Below are 20632 nucleotides of genomic sequence, written 5' to 3'. Positions count from 1 at the left end.
GTTCCATGCAAGTGTCAGTCAGTACACTTCCAACCAATTTAGTTTAAAAACGTCACAACCTGACTTTAAAAAGTAGATCTTTTGCAATAGATGAATATCGACAGGAAGTAGGACCATAAGTCTTCTTTAGTTTTGTTTTAATTTAAAACAAAATCTCTTTGCAGATATCTTACTACTCTGTTAAATTAATAATAAAAAAAGTACTCAAATAATTTATTACAGTTTACGTACCAGTAATTATATTTCGATACCATAAGTTACTTAAAACTTTTACTAATTTAAATTCTTTCATAGATACAAAGATTTGATTGGTAAATTTAGCTATACCTGTAGAAAACTTATTAAAAATGGTATTTTACATCTTAAATTTTATGGTAATATTGCACTTAAAGCGAGGAAATCACTATGTAATCCGTGTAAACTCATCGAATATTTAAACAAACTTATGTTCTACCTCGCTTTGCTCGTCCGAACATAAATTATTTCTTATGCTATATAAAGAAACAACAAAAGACTAATATGGCAGGAGATACACACCAAACAGTTTTAATATAACATTTCAAAATACATGTATGCCGTGCAAATGAATATTAAAGTCCATATATCATGCGTCACTGTATTATCTATATATTCATCTCAAATGTTCTACTAATATCTACAAAAAGAAAATACAAAGAATTAGGATTTATACAAAGCATAATATTTCAATCTTAATGTAATAAAGTTGTCGAACAAGTTTGGTGTGTGAATTCTCGATGAAATGAAAAGGGCGCGTAAAACAGTATATAAAGTCCGAAAACCGAATTACTCAGTATTGCGCAACAGAAATAGAAAGAAATCTCAAAACGAAAAGAAATATAATTATAAGTAAGGTTATCGTACCAATATTGTAATTAGATATCTGAATACAGTTTACATTGGCACTAATATCGATTTTGTCATTACCAAATTAAAACATAACTAAATTGTATCTGCTTTTGAGGCGGGATGTATAGAGACACAGACATGTTAATTTTTATATCTATGAGAGTCTTCTCTAACTGTTCATGACGTTAAAGTACTAAATCCCTGGAATGTGTTTTAGTTGATTTTAGTCTCTGATGCATGATTTTTTAATATTGATTGTTTTTGGCTTTTACTCTCAAATTGTATTTTCTTGTTAACTCGACCTGTTGATACTGTTTATAATGCTTTTTTTTTTGTTATTTTATATTCATATGGATCTTGTTTACATGTATATACCAGCTTTGATTATTTGGAATATCTTCTAATTTTCACTTCTTCTTACTACATTTGTATAAACTAGGCCTGTATTTTTTAAAACCTTTTTTTTCTTAAGTGAATAATTCGAAGGGTGAAATATTTCGCAGTGGTGTCTTGCCATGGCTTTGTTTGGACTTGTTTGTTAGCTTTTTGGCCTTGAATGTTTGTCCTTGATATTTTATTAACTGTGCGTTTGCATACAGATATCGCAGATCAAATTTATTCGTTCATAGTGCATTAATTTACGTTTTTTGATTGAGTTAATCCTGCCAATTGACATTTTATCGTGTGTTTTTCTATGTTGTGATGTTATGCTATTGTTTCAGAAAAAGGGAGAAGGTTTGGATCCATAAAAACGTTTAATCCCGCTGCAAATAATTGCACCTGTCCTAAGTCAGGAATCTGATGTACAGTAGTTGTTGTTTTTTATGTAATTTATACGTGTTTCTCGTTTCACGTTTTTTTTTATATAGATTAGACCGTTGGTTTTTTTCGTTTGAATGGTTTTACATTAGTAATTTTGGGACCCTTTATAGCTTGTTGTTCGGTGTGAGCCAAGGCTCCGTGTTGAAAGCCGTACATTGACCTATAATGGGGTGGTTTTTTTTTAAATTGCTATTTGGATGGAGAGTTGTCTGATTGGCACTCACACCACATCTTCCTATATCTATAATAATAAAATTGTACTTTTAAAATATTTTAGTAAAAATGTTTGAAGGTATGTTGTTGTGAAAATATCCATGAATTGATAATCTAATTGTTACATTCAAATTACGCTTATTTAAATCTCAAACTTCCTGTACCAAGTCAGGAATTGACGGTAATTTTCAATCATCATATTTGGTGATGTAGTTTTGTCCAGTGGCATTGACTTAACTTTTGTCAGTTACCTCAGGTTTTGTATTTTTGTCGATACATTTTTCAGACATGAGCCATGGGCATATACACGAAAGGATTTTTCTTCCGTCTGTAAAAAACAGTACTATATATGTCTTTTTTGTTTGTTTCGTTCACACATTGTTGTCAATATTATGAAATTATGTGCGATTGTCATACAAGTGAGAAGTACAGCTAGCTATAAAACCAAGTTTAATCCACAATTTTCTACATGATAAAATGCCTGTACCAAGTCAGGAATATGATAGTTGTTATTCATTCGTTTGATGTGTTTGAGCCTTTGGTTTTGTCATTTGATAAGGGACTTTCCGTTTTGAGTTCTCCGCTGAGTTCAGTATTGTTGTGATTTTACTTTTTTGCTCACCTGGCCCGAGTCAGGAATTGTCGGTTATTTTCAATCATTATATTTTTTTCAATACATTTTTCACCATGGGCATATACACGAAAGAATTAACACAAACAATTTATTATTTTTAATTAATGTTACACTAATACATCTATCCATTCTGGTGTGATATAGTTACCCATACAGCATGTTTTCGTCAACACCATATATGATTGTCAAATTTGTAGGCATCAAATAATGTTCTAGTAAAATTTTATTTGTTTATATTGTTTGATTGCGTTGCCTTCGTCACAGTTTGTTTTATTTGAATCTGTAATGTGTGAATAATTATATGCATTGCAACATAATATATGATTATATGTTAAATTGTTTTGTAGTAACCATAATATAATGACTATGTAGTTTGCCTCTTGTTGCACATGTAAATATGTGTCTGAGTGTTTCCAAATAAAGTATATTATTGGGGTTTTTTTTGTTATCATTACCAATTTGCATACATAAAAATTCAAGCTTTGTCAGTCGCAAATACTCCATTTTGAAAATTTTATATTATTTGGCTATTCTCTTTTAAACAAATTAAAAAAAAAAACACACACACACACTTTAGTAAATCTAATTTGAAAGAAAGTGGCATCAGTGTTATGCCGCCGATAAAGTTTTCTTCATAAATGCTTTTTTATACAATTTCAAGCATTCCTGCAGGAAAGTTCTGTCTAAAAAACAAAATGATATAGGATTGACTGCATTGTTGACATAATATCCGCGCAATAGCAGTTGGGAAACTGGTTGGACAATATGTTGATACATTTTAGGATTAAGCATATTGGCCATTACTGTAAACACATACAATATATATCCTATATAGGAAATGGCGGTTGCTATCATTAGGCTAATTGTTAGTTGAATCGCATTTCAAAGATTGTGTAATGAATCAGTAGCCTATTTCTTTTTATTGTAACAAAGTTTCATGTGCACTTTTTCCTCACCATTTGAAATAGTATATATAACCTTAGTTACAAAATTTACAAAGTATTCTTTCATTAGGAAAGATGCACATGACAAATCTAGCTGAGTATATAACTACAAATGTACTGTAATGAACTCCTATTTTGCGTATACTTTGATACTCTGATAAAACTGTACAATCCATGCCGGTAAGGTCAAAACTGTCTGTTTCCTTTTGATTTAGACCATAAAATATTACTGCTTGAATTGAAAATATCGTGGATAGTCCTATCAGACTGACAGATATTACTTCGACCTTTGCAAATAAGCAAAAACTACGGGCAAGTTTTTGACAATTATCTTATATCTTTCAATAGCAATTGAAGTCAATAAACAGCCGGAGGCCACTGTTACCATGTGATTTAGAAATCTGAATAATTTGCAAGAACCGACAGTTATAAATGTGTAGTTGTATCTTATATCGAAAATCTCAAAAGGCATAAAAAACAAACATGCTGTTAAATAATTAGAGGCAAGACAAATGATAAATAGTCGAACGGAATATTTAGCCATGATCGGTGAAAACATGTATATCAATATTGTGTGAATATTGCCAATTGTTCCAACGACTGACAGAAAGAACAGAAATATTGTAGCTGGAATCCCTCTGTCCAGGAATCTTTGGTTTTCAATTTCACTCAATTTCATAGAAGTTCCGTTTGTAAAATTGAAAGCCATTCTGAAATTCATATAGAGGATAAAATATATGCAGCTGTTTAATATCCTTTTATTTCAACAACTTATAAAAAATATCTGTTTGTTCAGTGGGGTATAATATTTGTTTTAACTAAAAAATTCCAATTCATATAGAATTGTTTTCATAACAGTTAGGATGAGACCATTTCTTTATACGCTCAGATTATCAATTTACTGGGTTAGATAAGGTGAATTTTACGTTAATTACTTAATTACCACTTCGTTATTGTAAACTGTGGGGCCAAAAAAAAGCTTCTAAACGCAAAAATCAAATAAAACGAATAACTAGCATGAGGACTAAACCTTTTGTGTTGATTTAAATGTTGAAATCGCATGCACATGGATGAACTTAACTATTTTATTATAAATCCCAACTGGAAGGCCTCTGACAGACTGAGTGAAAGTAAAATCACAGTTATCGATATCCAATGACAAATAAGTTAACGCTACATGATTCAGTATTATCACCAACAGATATATGTATTGCGGTTGTCAAAACTGTTACAAGATTACCTCTATCATTAGCCAATGTAAAATTTGTGTATGTAAAACAAACGTCCTTGGAAATATAAAATGTTTTTAGGACGGGAACATGTAAATGATAATTTAAAAAGAACCCTGATTTACGGTAGACACCAATGCTTAGCCAGATATTTAACGTGCTAGTTCACAAGATGAAGTTCACAACAGTTCTCAGAAAGACGAAATATCATACCGCTATCCATAATTCTGACTTTGATCCAACACATTTGAACAGGTTGGGATCGAATCAACAACCTCCCAAAACTGCTGTTTGTCCGCTGGATTTGAACATTTCCCCTGTATGAACACAACCTTCACCGTAGACCAATCGGCGAAATGACTTTTTTACATCATCTCGAAACTCCAGAGGTTTTTAAAATTGCTCAGCTTCTATATCATTATCTTGTCTACACTGATGGTGTGAATTCGACCTCCTAATAAAAATATAACTACCTCCACGAAAAAACCTTACAGTGCTGAAAAATGGGTTAAATGCTGAAAAACATACACTAAATTAACGTTACAAACTGAATTGAGTTATTAAAAACACACATTCATAATATAGAATTATACACTCACATGTGTTCAACATATCTCATTAGCATATTTAGGGTGCATTTGTAGATGTATCTGAGGTTAACAATTAACTGCAGGTACATTTGATCAACTGTTGTTTAAAACTGTGTAACATAAATGTGATCATAGTTGACTTTTCGTATCCATAGACCTTAACCTCGCTTTTTTATGCAAGTTGATAGTTAATAAATCATCCTCACGTATAAATAATCGTTTGGTTTTATATTGATTCGAAAATAACAATTAAATTTTTTAATTTTTTAAATAATTACGGCACGAAATACAGAACGACATGCCATATTCTTTCTCTTTATTGTCTTAGACTGAATTACTTTTTTAAAACAAATTTTTTTCTACAAAATAAATTGAATAAAGCCTAATTTAGTAAGATCAAGAAATGTTCACCATTGTCCTAATACGTTATAACTTTATATGATATACCAGTTCAAATCATATTTGACAAATCACATACATGAATAATATTTGTTGTCGATGTACGGATGATAAATGATGTATCCCTATTTGATATATTGTTCAAGTAGAGAGTTCTTATATACATGTACAACAATAAGCAATAAGATTGTTCATATTACGTCACGCCCTACAGATTGTGCATCAATAACAATATAGTTTTTGAGAGTAACCAGTCAACTTGAAGTGGGGAAATGGGGTTTTTTCTAAGTCAGAAGTTTTTTTAATTTAACACTTTATATGGAAAATCTAGATTAAAAATATTTGTACTGTCATCTGGGGTTGGACAAAACATTTTCTTCATCGAATTCGGGATCAGAATATATTTTAGGAAAATCATAACCCACCTCCACTCACCACCACCTCCATCATGTTTTTTAGTCTATAAAATTACAATAATATATAACTGTATACTGTTTTAAATGCAACTCAGTGATACCTCACAGACAATCTAGAGTTTTAGACTGATTCCAAACTGATATTTGGACAACTTTACCACACTTTTATAAAGAAAATTACTTGCCCTAAATGATTCGCCATTGGCAAACAATTTTGTTAATCCATACCTCTTGCACATCCACTGTTATCAATTAACTGTTCTTTCATCAGTTCTATAATTACATGGCATACTAGACTTCGGTGTTCGTATTGAATATTTTTATAATAACATGATCAACACGACGGGTGTCACATGTGGAACACTTAGATCACCATTAGTTTTTGATGGAATTTGTGTTGCTTAGTCTTTATTTTTTTTCATGCTGTGTCTTCTGTACTATTATTTATCTGTTTGTCTTTTTCTTTTCTATCCATGGCATTATCAGTTTATTTTCGATCTATGAGTTTGACTGTCCTTCTGGTATCTTTCGCCCCTCTTTTGTAAGTTTTAACACCCCTTGAGCAAAAATGGTTGCAATGAGGAAATAATCGACTAATTAACAGAAGGGTATCATGTCAGTTATTGAATATGCCAGTTCGTCTACCAAAAACCCATCGATGCAATTGGAATCAAACCATAGTAGAAATCAATGAACATTTCAAACCTGTACGCTGTTTTTAATTTGGATGCAATCATTTTTCCTAAAGTTAAAAAAACTAATCACCCTAAGCCTGTTTTTTATACTAGTTTTCTGAATAAAGATAATATTTTTACGTAAGAATATTTTCCTTTTTCCTGTTCTTTGTTGTAACAATGCTTTCAAGTAGTTCATTTTGATAACAATAGCTAAAATGGTAATTTCGTGTTATAGAGTTCGGGTACAAATGATTCTATTATTTTTCGTTTGTTTAATAGCATTTTTTTTTGTGGCACAATCTTATTTTTCTGTAAAATCAACAGTATTATTCATATCTGTTTGTTTTGTTCAAATATCGTTGTAAATATATACATGATATAATGGAATTTTATGCGACTGTCATACGGGTGAGAGGTTTAAGCTAGCTATAAAACCAAGTTTAATCCACCATTTTCTACATGGGAAAATGTCTGTCCATGTCAGGAATATGACATTCGTTTGATGTGACTGAGCTTTTTATTTTGTAATTTGATTAGAGACTTTTCATTTTGAATTTTCCTCAGATTTCAGTATTTTCGGGATTTCTCTTTTTTATATAATGTTATAAAGTAAGTATAAGAATGAATCAGTTTCTATTGAGCAGAATTTTAAAAACGACTAGAAATTTTCCCTACACAGTAAAAATGAAATCTCAATATTTAAGGTTTAAGCATCAGTTAAATATAAGCATGTGTTTCCATATGTCGACATACCCCCACTTGCACTATATTGTTTTCGTCGGCGAAATTTGAAAATGTGGTCAATCTCTTAATTTTGCATTTATACGGAGTAGATCAAATCTTACTCATATATAGAAAATTCTAAAATGATATGACTTCAACGTCATAATTAATTCTTTTCACGAAACATCTAACATGTGTTTTATGAAGTTCACATTTTCAGTGAATCATAAAATAGGGGTGATAATCGTGTTTTAGCACTATTTACAAATTCACATCATAACAAATAAATTGTACTACGTATCAACTTTCTATAAATAAAACATAATGCTTAACCCAAAACTTCAAACTGACACACCAACGAATAAACAGACGTAGATATAAACTGACGTACCAACACACCTTGCGTCATAATATCATTCTACTATCAAATGCGGACAAAACTACTATCACAGGCGTTCCATAAAAAGATTATTTGTAGGTGGTTGTGACCTGTAATCTTGCACTACAATTTAAACGTTTCGATGTTGAAGATGTATTAGTTATCAGAGAAACGATGGTAATAATTTCGAACGCCAGACGAGCTTCAAAATTTTATTTTAGTATATACTACCACATTGTATCAACAATCTGTAGAAAAACGATTTACGTTAAAAACAACGTCAGAATTACTGTCAGGTACGTGTTAAGGTATATATATTTTTCAGGAACATTTCGTAGATGAAAACAGTTTTACTTCTTTTTTAAATGTAATTTGCTTGCACCGATATGCTATGCCTTTTTGGACTCAGTAAACATTGACCTTTATAAGCGATGTAAAAGTAGAAGAGAGTCGGTAGATATCAGAGTGAATTACCCTTAAGTTTTTAGTAATAAATTTCAATTAAAAATCAAATCTTGAAATTATTTCTAAATTCAAAGCCTTGCAACTTGCAATATCTAACCTCTTACTCAGATCTGAGAGCATGTGCTGATGAAGTCGTGTTGTTCTTTTATTTTGGGCTTGTCAAGATATGAAGGAAGATATGATATGATTGCCAGTGAGACAACTCTACCCAATAGACCAAAGACACATAAATTAAAAACTATAGTTCACCGTACGGCCTTCGACAATGAGCAAAGTTGATTCCGCAGATTCAGCAATAATAGGCCACGAAATGAAAAATGTCAAAAAATTAAAACGAGAAAATGAATGGTCTAATTTAAGGATTTTTCTACATCCTTTTGGTATTTTTTTTACCTCAGATAATTGACATCTCAATAATTCCATACAACTTGGAACTAAGCTTTGAGCACAGAAGTGTGTCGTCATTTCTCCGTAAATTCCTTTACATTAACTTGAAAGAGTATATGTGCACGGTTTGTGTCGTTCTTAATTAACAAAACAGACAATACGTTAATTAAGCATCCGTATCATGCAATCATCTATGTCACGAGACACATTGTTATTCATACTCTGTGGTTAACTTGTCGAAATACTTATTTATGTATTTCTCTGTCCTAAATGTTCTTGCATTCATTTGTACTGTATTCCTGTCATGGAATGTTGTCATTTAAGCGATACGTTTAACATTGCAATGTAGCGCGAGGTGTGGCTAGCCACAAAACCAGGTTCAACCCACTATGTCTTCATAAAATGTCCTGAACCAAGTGAGGAAAATAGCAGTTGCTATCTAAAAGTTCGTTTCTATGTATGTTGCGTTGTCGTTTGTTTTTTGTTGCACTCTAGTGTTTTCGTTGTTTTCCTTTTATGGTTGATATGTAGCCCTCGGTTTTAGTTTGTAAACCGGATTTGTTTTCTCTCAATCGATTGATGAGTTTTGAACAACAGTATACTACTGTTGTCTTTATATACCACATGTTCTTATTTTTATATAAATATTGAATTGTTGATAACAATAAAGCAAAAAATATGGAAACATTAACGGTAAGAAAGGACATAAAAGAAAGTAGTACATATATTAAAAAAAATACTGTCTACGCATAGCTCTCATTTTTGATAGTTATAAACCAAATCGATGTATGGAGATTAAACAGGCGAAAATATGTTGTCTGTTATTCAGATCTGAAATAACTGTTTTATGCTTGTCCGAACTTACATGCGCTCAAGTGTTTATCAGGAATAGCAAGAACTGATTGGATTTTTTCATGGAATGACTAACTAATCTAAAGACCTTGGAATATAGCATATGCTAGGTTTAAAATGTTGACAACTATAATGCCTACCCAGTTTAAAATTACCAAAGAGCATAGGAAATAAGAATGATTTCGAATCTAAAAGGATAATTTAGAACTTTAATTGATATTCGAAGCGGACTTATAACATACTTTGAAAAGGCTTCCATTTTGAATTGATGAAGCCAAAACGTTATTAAAATATATATATATAAAAAACAAATTAAAAGATCCATGTAAATTTACTTTTAAATCGATTTTATTTCTTATGTTTCCATAGCGAAAGAAGGATTGCTTTTTGGAATTGAATACTACCTATATTTTCGGAGAAAGCGACTTACAAATATTTGTTTTCTGCATTTAAATGCTACATGTACATGCATTTTTTCACTTTTCTATGAGTAAATTATATTTGAACTTTTGTTTGTTCTACGTTTGAATGCCTATTGTTAAATATGAGCTTATTATCATTCATATATTGCGTATCGCTCATCACGTGATATTAATAATCGATTTTCAGGAGTAACACAACGGGTCAAAATATGTGGCCCTTGATCTGATAATCCTTCATGAGAACCAGCGATCATACCGATTGCTTTTTTTTTAAATCATTTAGATCTCAGTACAATTCTTAAATAACGTAAATTCTCATCATTGACAACCAAGTTTAACACGTGAAATTTAAAGAAGTCTTATTTTCTAAAGAATATAAATAAAACATAGTTGAAATATTAAGTCCAGAAATTTTTTTAAGGTCATTGGGGACCTTAATTAAAGTCGATAAAATTCCTTCGATATTTTTCTATAAATAAAGTTTAAGTCATGCTTTTATGAAAATATATCTAATAAATATGGGTCACATACATGTAGGTGTTTAAAGCTGCAGAAAGTAGAAAATTACGTGTAAGAACAGTTCATTCATTAGCCATGTTAGCTTTGTAGTGCTTAATCCCTAACATATCTTTCCTAACCAGTAGGTGCTTTGTGGTTGGATTTCTAGATGAAAAGGAAAACTATTTGAATATTTCGGACGATCGAACGTCCGATATAATAATATTTGATTCATACTTAACCGTTAATTTAACGTTTGTTTCCTAGATATAACGCATTTCAATTATTATTATTAATAGACGATCAATTAGGATTCATATTTGATTATCTCCCGTGTACCATATAAAACATATAAGCCATTATAATTTGGCCGTAATGATTCTCTCCAGAAATTTCACAAAAAAAATATTGGTACGTGGTTTTTTTTCAAAAACTACATAAAAAAAACTATTACAAATGCACTATGTATGTTTATTAGATATGTCATATAAACCCTTTATCTGTTTCGAAAAGAGGAGATTTTTTAAAATCTGAACATTTTTATTTTGTTATTAATATTAAAAGAGAACAATAAAGATCTCCCATCTTAATATTCGCTAGTTATACTTTTAAAAAAAATTACCTGGACATCAAGATCTTCGACCTACCGCCATTCTTTCTAAAATTCATTGTATATCCAACCAATGGTGTCATTCAGTTGGGGATTCTTGCAAACTATTAAAGATGTTCTCCAAAATATGCAACCACAATCATCCTTATTTAGTAGTTATATATCAAAACTTTAGACTTTTCGATGTTTAATGATAATCAGGTTAACGCTTTTAATTTAAAATTTTACATTATCATGTAAATTGTTTTGATTATGGGTTAGATGTAGATAAAACCAGCGTAGTCCTTTTGGTAAGTTGTTATTCTAATTTTTCACAATTATCAATTTAAAAATGACCACATCGTCTCAAGAAACAAAGTGTTTTGAATAAAACTGGGAATTGAAGTTACAAACTCCTTAAACTGGCTTGTTTATTGTTTTGATAGGATTTAAAAAAAAATGAAAATTTGGAAAAAGACACTCATTCTAATTTCCAATACACCAATGATCTTATTATCAAAATCCTATCCTGTTCTCTTGATTAACATTATTTCGTTTTTCTGGATGATTTATGTGTATACTCATATGAGCAGAATTAATAGGAAAATTTTGAAAAAGCCGTTCAAATAAATAAACACACTATAAAATTGGCGGTAAAAGAACGGAGCAAACTGAGTTAGTGACATGCTTAAACTATTTACAATAACGTATTCAGATAGTTTTTGCTGAATTTAAATGATAATGTACTTGTATGTCTTAAATGTATTAAAAAGATATGGCTTATAACAAATTTAAGCATCGCGTGTTTACGTTTCCTTGTTGTGATGATTTTCGGTTTCACAAGCGTGTATTTTCACGTATAATGCTTATATTCTTACGTCATTGTTCTATGACGTCGTGAAGCTCATTCATAAATTAGCATATGAGTACGATCGGAACAGCTCGATCAATATAATATATTCATATTTTACCACGGATGTGTACTCAAAGCGTTTGGAGGACGTCATGTTAGAATTGTCTACATTGCATTTTTGTGTTGTATATTTATATTTAGTCTCTACTATTATGAGGTTTTCTTATGAAGTTTTTTTCTGGGTTTTTTTTTCTCGTCCTTGTCAACATTATATGGTATTCAGAGGTTTGTCAACGACACGAAAGCCACTCCAATATAACTTTAAAGAAAAGCGATAATGAGTATTCGCTTATCAAAACAGTTTTCTATTTTTGATTTTTGGAAGTTTTATAAACAGTTGATTATACTTCATTACAACACAGAAGTGTTGACTATTGTGCTTAAAAGATATGAACGAAGGCGATTGTGCAAGAATTATTAATGAAACTTAAATGCTTCCGACAATTTGTACTTTTATTCCTTAATTTTTATATTATTTAAAAATCATGAAAAATTATTTGTAATGTTATTTCTGCAATCAAAACTTTCAAATAATCGATTTTTTTTTTGCTGAGTAAATGTAAAAAAGAATGCACCATCTGGATACATGTGAAATTTAAAACGTTTTGAAAAAAGTTAACATGCAACAAAATCATTTTAAATCAAATGATATTTTTCTTTATTTGAATACAACAATTTCACTGTCTCGTTTGTTGAGGAACATCATTTTCTCAATATGTTCAAGATGCCTATCGTGTTGTCACTTCTGTTCGTCGTAACTTTTTCCTTGGAATCAAAAGACAGAGAAGGTAGGATAATTATATTTGTTATCATATAATAAGAATGCACATACATTTTGTAGTTGAGCAACGTCACTTGGTAATTTTATTTTTTGTTTAAATTTCACGAATTTGTTTTGATTACAGTTTTTATTATGGTATATTACAAGACGATGAATAAAAATACCAAATGGGAAGTAAAAGATACAAAAGTAAAAATATGATATCAAATAACATTAAATACTTTGGTTTCGCCATTTTTAGTAATAAGTATCGATACATCTTAAACAGGCAAAATCAATAAACTGCAGTTATTTACAACTGTCATTTAATTCCTTCGTGTTTAAATTCAGCTTTTGTAACTGTTTTTACTACTTAAGCTCAAAGCCTTGTTTTTTTTTTTACATTTGCTTATTTCAGTATTTGTCATTTGGGAAGAAGCGATGGATCTATTCTATTTATAAGCATCGAAAGTTCATTATTTTCTATCTTCAGTATCAACTACAGCCTTTGATAAAATATGCATATGTTAGAAAAGTCAGGGTGGTGCGATAACTTGTATGGGGTGTATTACAACATGTGCAAATGCTTATTTGTAATTAGACGGATGAAAAAAAATTTAAAGTTATGTGAACATTTGTAGCTAGGGCTTAACAAATTTAACAACAATGATTAAAAATAATTTTAAACGGTATCTTGTTATGGGTGCAACAGGTCAATAATAGATAAAAATATAAAGGAAAATAAATATTGACAACATTTTGAATTAGGCAGTAACATAAGTAAACGAATCTGATTTGGATTGATTAAAAACGTTTCCGATATGGCATATCCATGGCACGTGAAGATAACTTAAATACAAAACACACTTTTAGATATCAAATTTAATTTCAGGTTTGAGAACATATAGAGAATCAGAGGAGAAGACTAGAGTTGATGATATTTTACACGAATTACAAGGTACAATTACCGTTTTTGGATCCTTTTGTATGTTCATAACTAGTGGTACATCTTTCGAGAAACCCTCTAATGTTTATTCCAATGTGAAGCATGCATATTGTACAGCTCAAGCATCATGGATTTTATCAAAGTTTAAACAACATTGCGTCAAACCTGAAACATGCAGAAACTCCTTTGCTTTGCAAATATAACTATATTCTAATTTTTAAAGTTAATCTTTATTTTTGAACATCTGTACAGATGTTTAATTTTTTATCTTAAAACACGTGACAGAAGAAAAAACATTACTATTTTATGTTTTTATTTTCGCTTAATTGATCCATCATGACGTACATGTAATTATATTAGATTTGGGGTCTATTCCTACAATTTTGAATGCCAAGTCGGAAATATTACAAGTGTTTTCAATTCGTTTGATATGTTTGAGCTTTATATTTTCCATCTGATATCCTAGGCTTGCGTTTAATGTTGCTTTTTAAATCATTGACTTATTACACTTAGGGTGACAAACAAAAAGTTCTTCTCTAAAAAAATTGTCACAAATATAATTACATTAACGGAGGTTGTTTAAATAAGATTACAAAGTATTATATATATAAAAAACAAAAATATTCAAAATACTAAAATTTTGTTTCCATCATTTTATTTAAATCAAAATAAACGCTTTAAGCTTGATTTCATATTGAAATATCATAACTACTTTAATTGATAGGAATATGTCTGCATGAAAATGAAGACAGAGACGTTACACAACTTAAGAAAGATACACAATCTATACTCAAAAGTAAGTATATGATATTTTTGTATGTGTATATGTTTTAATTTATTGTTTTACTTTAAAATATCTTGTCGAAAGCGCCAAATTAAGAGATTTTGAAAATGAGAAAGGATCAATAAAATAAAATTTGAGCATACGATCAAAACGTATGCAACATAACGACAACATTTAACACAAGGCATTTAAAGGAAAACATGGAGTCTTTCCGAATAGACTGACACTGGCGAACAAAAGTACATTAAGTCAACCGACTAAAGTCAGAGATATATTCGGCTCATAAGGTCAGCCTCAGAGTGTTTATCGCTAATAAAAAAAAAACCAGAGCAGCACAATGAGTGCATATTTTGACTAGGTACTAATTACCCCTTGTAGTACAGGAGTTTAACCCGGTTTATGATCGTTAATACCGTGCTCATAAAAAAATACCAGAGTTAAAATTGTGTGCACAAGACGTGCGTTTAAGTTACAAATTAACTTTAACAAGCACTGTCATACATTATAGTTGTTTGTCTGACGCCTCCTGATTTTCAATTGATCCCTTTGCCATGGTTGTATATTCGCTCTCTTTGACAAACAACCATACAAAAACTCTGTAATACCAAAACAAAAACACTTAAAATCTACTCACGACCTGATTGATACTAAACAAGTAGAGCAATGCCTTGATAAAAAATCACTTATGTAAAACAAATTTTATCAGATTAAAAGGGATAACTGTATTTGTGTCATATTCAAATACTGTCTTTTTAATAGATATGGCGGTGTATAAAGATGTAGTAAAGATGAACAAACAGTTGAAGAATGATATAAAATGGATCCTAGAAGGTCAGTTTAATTTTGTAAGCGTTACATATACATATATATATATATATATACTATAAACATATTTTTCTTAGAGGTTTATACATAAGAAAAGTAGATCAACAAATTGAAATATTGCATCAGAGCAAACGTAAAGAAGTCTTTGCACTAGAAATAGAAACAGAGTTAGCCTGTGGATGATAAAAAAAAAATGTTATAACGAACACCACTGACGACCCATTAATTGAAATAGTAACAATTTTTATTATAACCCGAAATGTATCAGAAGTCTTGTAGCAAATCATTCCATACTTTCACAAATATATTTTTTATTGTTAAAAACAGTTTGGGATTAGCTCCATCCTGCGTATACATGTAAACAGCTCTTCGACGTGTTCATATAATTTCAAGCTAATATCTTATGAAATAATATGCTAGCATCCGGTGTAAACCATCGGTAGTGTTAGTGTTATTCATCAGACACCATATTAATATTTAGCTGCGAATGTAAGTTAGAGAAAAGGTTGACGGTTTAAAACAGAGGGGAAAGATACCAAAATATAAAAAAGAACTTTCCCGGAGGATCGAATGACACAAAAGGTTATTTAAGTTCAGAGGTAAAACAAACTGGAAATATCACAGTAAGAAAATATAACACTAACAATACAGCATTCAACTCCAAAAGTGTCTCCCGTCGTTGTGAATAGAGGACGGAATTGTGGTAACAACAATGGGAACAATATAAAAATATTTTAAACATTTCAGTAGACAGGACTGAATATACTCAAGTCGTTGATGTAGAGGCTTTATATCAGGAATTTGTTCAAAAAAAGGCAATGCAATGTGTTTATGTAAATTTACTTCTCAACAAAAGGCATAAAAAAGCATGCTTAAATTGAGTAATAATTAATCAACAGATTTGGCTAACATTTTATATATTAATTTTATAGAGTCTCGTGGCGAAAAGGAAATTTCAAGGATAGTCAGGATGTTAAAACATGAAGTCAAAGGTAAATAGAAAACATTGATATGTATTGTGTCAATATGTATTTTTTATTACAGTGCATGTTAAAAGAAAGATAGGAGAATACAGATAAGGAAAATTCAGATTATTCAATTGCTTATTCTGGTACCTTTGATAGCTATTTAAATATGAAAATAAATGTTGTTAAGTTCAATAGAGATGTTTGTTTCTATCAAATATGTAAAACTGTCGGGACTATAAATTGCAGGGATATGTGAAGGGTCTGCAAAGGACTGCGCTGAGATTAAGAAATATAAAGCAACCTCTGGTGTCTACCAAATATTCCCTACGAAAACAGAAGGAGTAAAAGCTTATTGTGACATGGATACAGACGGTGGAGGATGGACAGTACGTTCTTTTTCAAATATAATATAATTACATTAGATGTATGTTTCATTATTATGCGTTATTTTGATTGGATAGTAGCAATCTCGCGTCATTCTTCATTTTAAAATGAATTGCTTGAATTGAAACATACATGATGACACACGTTTCCACAATAAAGTGCATATGACAATACAAGGAAAAATAGGATATATAGGAGTCGTGTTTTCATGATCATAGCGAAAAAATGTAATGATAAGTATTGAATGCTTTTTTTAGTAATTTCATAGGGTTGTAAAAGCGTTGACCATGCGTCCATTTTTAGAATGATGCGCTTCCGCGCTTCATAGAAAATGAAGTTCGGTCAACACTTTTACAACCAAATGAAAAATGAAGCATTCAATTCTTAAATCAATGTATGTCAAATTTGTTCTCATCAGGCTTACAATGAAGTATGTTTCTATACTATGAATTTTGTATTGTGTTATGAGTATGAATTAAACAATAAAACGCAGCATAACTTAAGTACCAGCGATTTAAAACAAGATTTTACAGTGAAGATTCGACATACTAGTGAACATTGAAATACTGTGATTCATAAATCATAAAACTATACAAAGTAAATCTGAAAAACTAAGTCAACTATGATAATTGTTTGTCCGATAAACACACAACAAGATCTTTCAAATGAGACACTCATTTATTGTAGTGAAACGAAATTATTATCATTAGTCATGTAAGTGGCCAATACACATTAGCTCTCAGTTCACTGGCGATTTGTTTACTAGTATCACAACATTCAAAAAGACAGCACACAATAAGATCTTTCAAACGACATTAGAATTTAAATATAGCTAAATATTCTGATTTTCTTCATTCTGTTACATTTTGTGAATTGTGGTTGTTATCAAAATGTCGATAGGAATTAGTTTCATAACATATTCAATTCTTTGCTTTTGCTGGATATTCTAGCTTAATATCTTATCTTACTACATTTTTCTACTTCATTAAAGGTTATCCAGAAAAGATATGACGGTTCTGTTAAATTCAAGAGAACTTGGACAGAATACGAAAACGGATTCGGTAACGTCAACGGAGAATATTGGCTTGGTATGTATATTTAAAACATATAACCAATAAGTATTACACCAAATGATAAAAGCGTCTACGAAGCCAATTCTCCCGACCAACTTTTAATTTGTAATAAGCGGTTATAATAGTTTGATAGACTTGTTGTGTTTCTGGTAGAAAAAAGTTTATTTCTTTAATTTGCAAACAAACTCTTTTAACTGTGTGAAAAATAGATAGCCATACATGTAGCAATCTTGTTTCTTTCGACAGGTGACATGTTCTGATTCACTTTTTTTTAAATGTTACCAGTAAAACTATCCTAACCAATTAATTAAAAATTACCTATAAACTTCATCAATTCGTCTAACGTTAACGCATGTCATATACTAGTACTCAAAAACATGTTTTAATCGTAAAATAAAAACATCTTGCTTATAAGTTATATGTGTACGTCTCTATTTAGGCAACACATTTATTCACCGTCTGACGTCAAGTGGTACATACGAACTGAGAATAGACCTCACTAATAAAAGCAACAAGAAGTATTATGCTAAATATAAGACATTTGTTGTTGGAGATGCATCATCTCAGTACAAGCTGAAGATTGGAGGTTATAGCGGTGATGCAGGTAAGACAATTGTTGTTAAGGATTCGCGATCACAAGGTAAGTTGACGATCGAGGGTTTTATCAGGGATATAGCTTAGATAAAAAAAATAGAGATGTACCATAACAAAACAAGCTTTTGATCGGTGTTAAAGTTATGATGCAGGTGAGAAAACTGTTGTTAGAGATTCAACGTCAACATACTAGCTGAAGTTTGGAAGTTATAGTGGTGATGTATTTTAGACAATATGTTGTTAGAGATTCAATGTCGCAAAATTCTATAAAGCAATTTTGCAATTGAATAAATTGTCATCACTGACAGTGTTTTAACCAAAAGCAGTTTCTAAAAGAAGTGAATAAACTCTTATCAAATCGTACTTTCTTATTAATTTGAAATGTTGGTAAAATTGTTATTTAATGTTTACTTATTTAATGTTATATCTTGTCTATGTTTTAGTATGTTCCAGCTTTGATAAATGTTTGGTATACCTATAGAATTAGTATAAATGTTCACTACTTTTTTCGTATTATGAAGAACAAAACTATTCATTTTGTAAATAATATTTCCTTTCTCCAGTTATACTAGTACTGAATACCTTACAACAAAATTGTTTCATTTCCCTATGTTCATTTCATTTTCTAAAAAACGGCATTTTTTGTTCAAGGTTTTTCTGAATTTATTTATCAACTAATCCCTAAGTTTAATGATTTTGTATTCAAATTGTGTCATAGATCAAATGATCAAATTTATCCTTTCAGTGTATGTTCATTTGTGTTAATATGTCATTTGAATGAGTTAAGCAATTGCAATTGATGTTTTATAGTGTATCTTTCTATGATGTGATATTAGTCTTTGTTTCAGATAAAGGTTAAGGTTGATTCCTTTTTTTAACGTTTAAACTCGCTTCATTTGTTTGCACCTGTTTAAAGTCATGAATCTGATGTTCAGTAGTTGTCGTTTTTAGATGTGGTTCAGAAGTGTTTCTTGTTTTTTTTTTATATAGACCGTTGGTTTTCCCTTTTGGATTGTTTTACACTAGTCATTTTTTTAGGCTCTTTATGGCTTGCTCTTCTGTGTGAGCCAAGGCTCCGTGTTGAATACCGTGCTTTGACCTATAATGGTTTACTTTTACAATTTGTTACTTGAATGGAGAGTTGTCTCATTGGCACTCATACCACACCTTTCTATATATATACACATACTCCGATGAACTTGAAGATACAACTACACTTACTGTAACATAAATTACAAAATGTGAGCATTTTTAGTGCAAATGATGTCGTTGACTTTAAAGTTTTTATGTGTGATTCTTGGAATATAAACGTAATATATATTTCAATTCAAGGAGATGCGTTGAACTACAGCAATGGAATGAAATTCTCTACTGTTGACAAGGATAATGATTTACACAGTTCCAACTGCGCCAAAAGTAATGGACCATGGTGGTTTAAAGCCTGTTCTTACAGTGCTCTAAACAACCCAACAATAGACCAATGCGACTGGAATTATATGAGTGGTCGTTACGCAAAGAAGTCGGTGATGATGATACGGAAGATCTAGATATAATAAAAGATATTTACATATTTCTTGTATGAATTATTTCGCCATGTTATTATCTAAAGAAAGATACATGTTTTTCTATGCATGTGTTTCCTCATATGGTAATTTAAATCGTGAAGGAGGGGATTTCGAAAACAAAATGATTGAATTATCATATATTTTATTACTAACAAGTAAACAGTTGTTTTTCATTCGTTTGATGTGTTTTGGCTCTTGATTTTGCCATTTAATACGTGACTCTCCTATTTAAATTTGTTTTTACGTTTCATTTCAACTACCGTAAATAAAATAACTATTACCTCAACTCAAGTTCAGCAAGGATCTCTGAAAAAAGTAAACTTTAAAATGCAATATAATGTGACTATTAACATGAAATCGTGTCAGATTTATTGGCGGATTGTAAGATTTTGATGTTGTGCGTATTAATTCATGTTGTCAAGTGATAAAGTACAAATAGTTTTATATCATCTAGCATGGACATAATTACATTAGACTCAGGTCATTTTTCTTATTTCTAAAACTTTATGGTAGGTTTTCGTTTGCTTATATTATGGCTTGTAGTTAGTTAATGATTTCTGTCATTTTCTTCCTCATGAAAAAACAGAAAAATTGCTATAACTCCGAGTTGGTTGACGGGAACGAACATTGGGAAATAGATTGATTGATTGATTGATTAATTGATTGATTGATTTTTAGTGTTTTAACGCCACTTTTGGTCTATTTTGCGGCAGT

General features: G+C 30.5%; 1 protein-coding gene across 1 annotated transcript; it reads left to right on the top strand.

Moving 5' to 3' along the window:
• Positions 1-12685: 12685 nt before the first annotated feature.
• On the top strand, positions 12686-19923 carry LOC143055629 (fibrinogen-like protein A). Its single transcript, XM_076228795.1, has 9 exons — positions 12686-12807; positions 13672-13737; positions 14450-14521; positions 15269-15340; positions 16267-16326; positions 16549-16688; positions 17678-17774; positions 18199-18363; positions 19686-19923. Exons 1-9 carry the CDS (start codon positions 12735-12737, stop codon positions 19898-19900), a joined length of 960 nt encoding a protein of 319 aa, XP_076084910.1. The 5' UTR covers positions 12686-12734; the 3' UTR covers positions 19901-19923.
• Positions 19924-20632: the final 709 nt, after the last annotated feature.

This window comes from Mytilus galloprovincialis, chromosome 12 (genome assembly GCF_965363235.1).
Source record: "Mytilus galloprovincialis chromosome 12, xbMytGall1.hap1.1, whole genome shotgun sequence".
Lineage (NCBI taxonomy): Eukaryota > Metazoa > Mollusca > Bivalvia > Mytilida > Mytilidae > Mytilus > Mytilus galloprovincialis.
The sequence above is the reverse complement of the archived record's forward strand: the minus strand, read 5'-3'. Positions and strand labels throughout refer to the sequence as shown.

Bases quoted from the DNA above. Each gene is read 5' to 3' on its own strand.
- LOC143055629 (XM_076228795.1), top strand. From the start codon at position 12,735: ATGTTCAAGATGCCTATCGTGTTGTCACTTCTGTTCGTCGTAACTTTT. The intron at 16,327-16,548 runs GTAAATAGAAAA...TATAAATTGCAG, and splicing joins GTTAAAACATGAAGTCAAAG to GGATATGTGAAGGGTCTGCA. The intron at 16,689-17,677 runs GTACGTTCTTTT...ACTTCATTAAAG, and splicing joins CAGACGGTGGAGGATGGACA to GTTATCCAGAAAAGATATGA.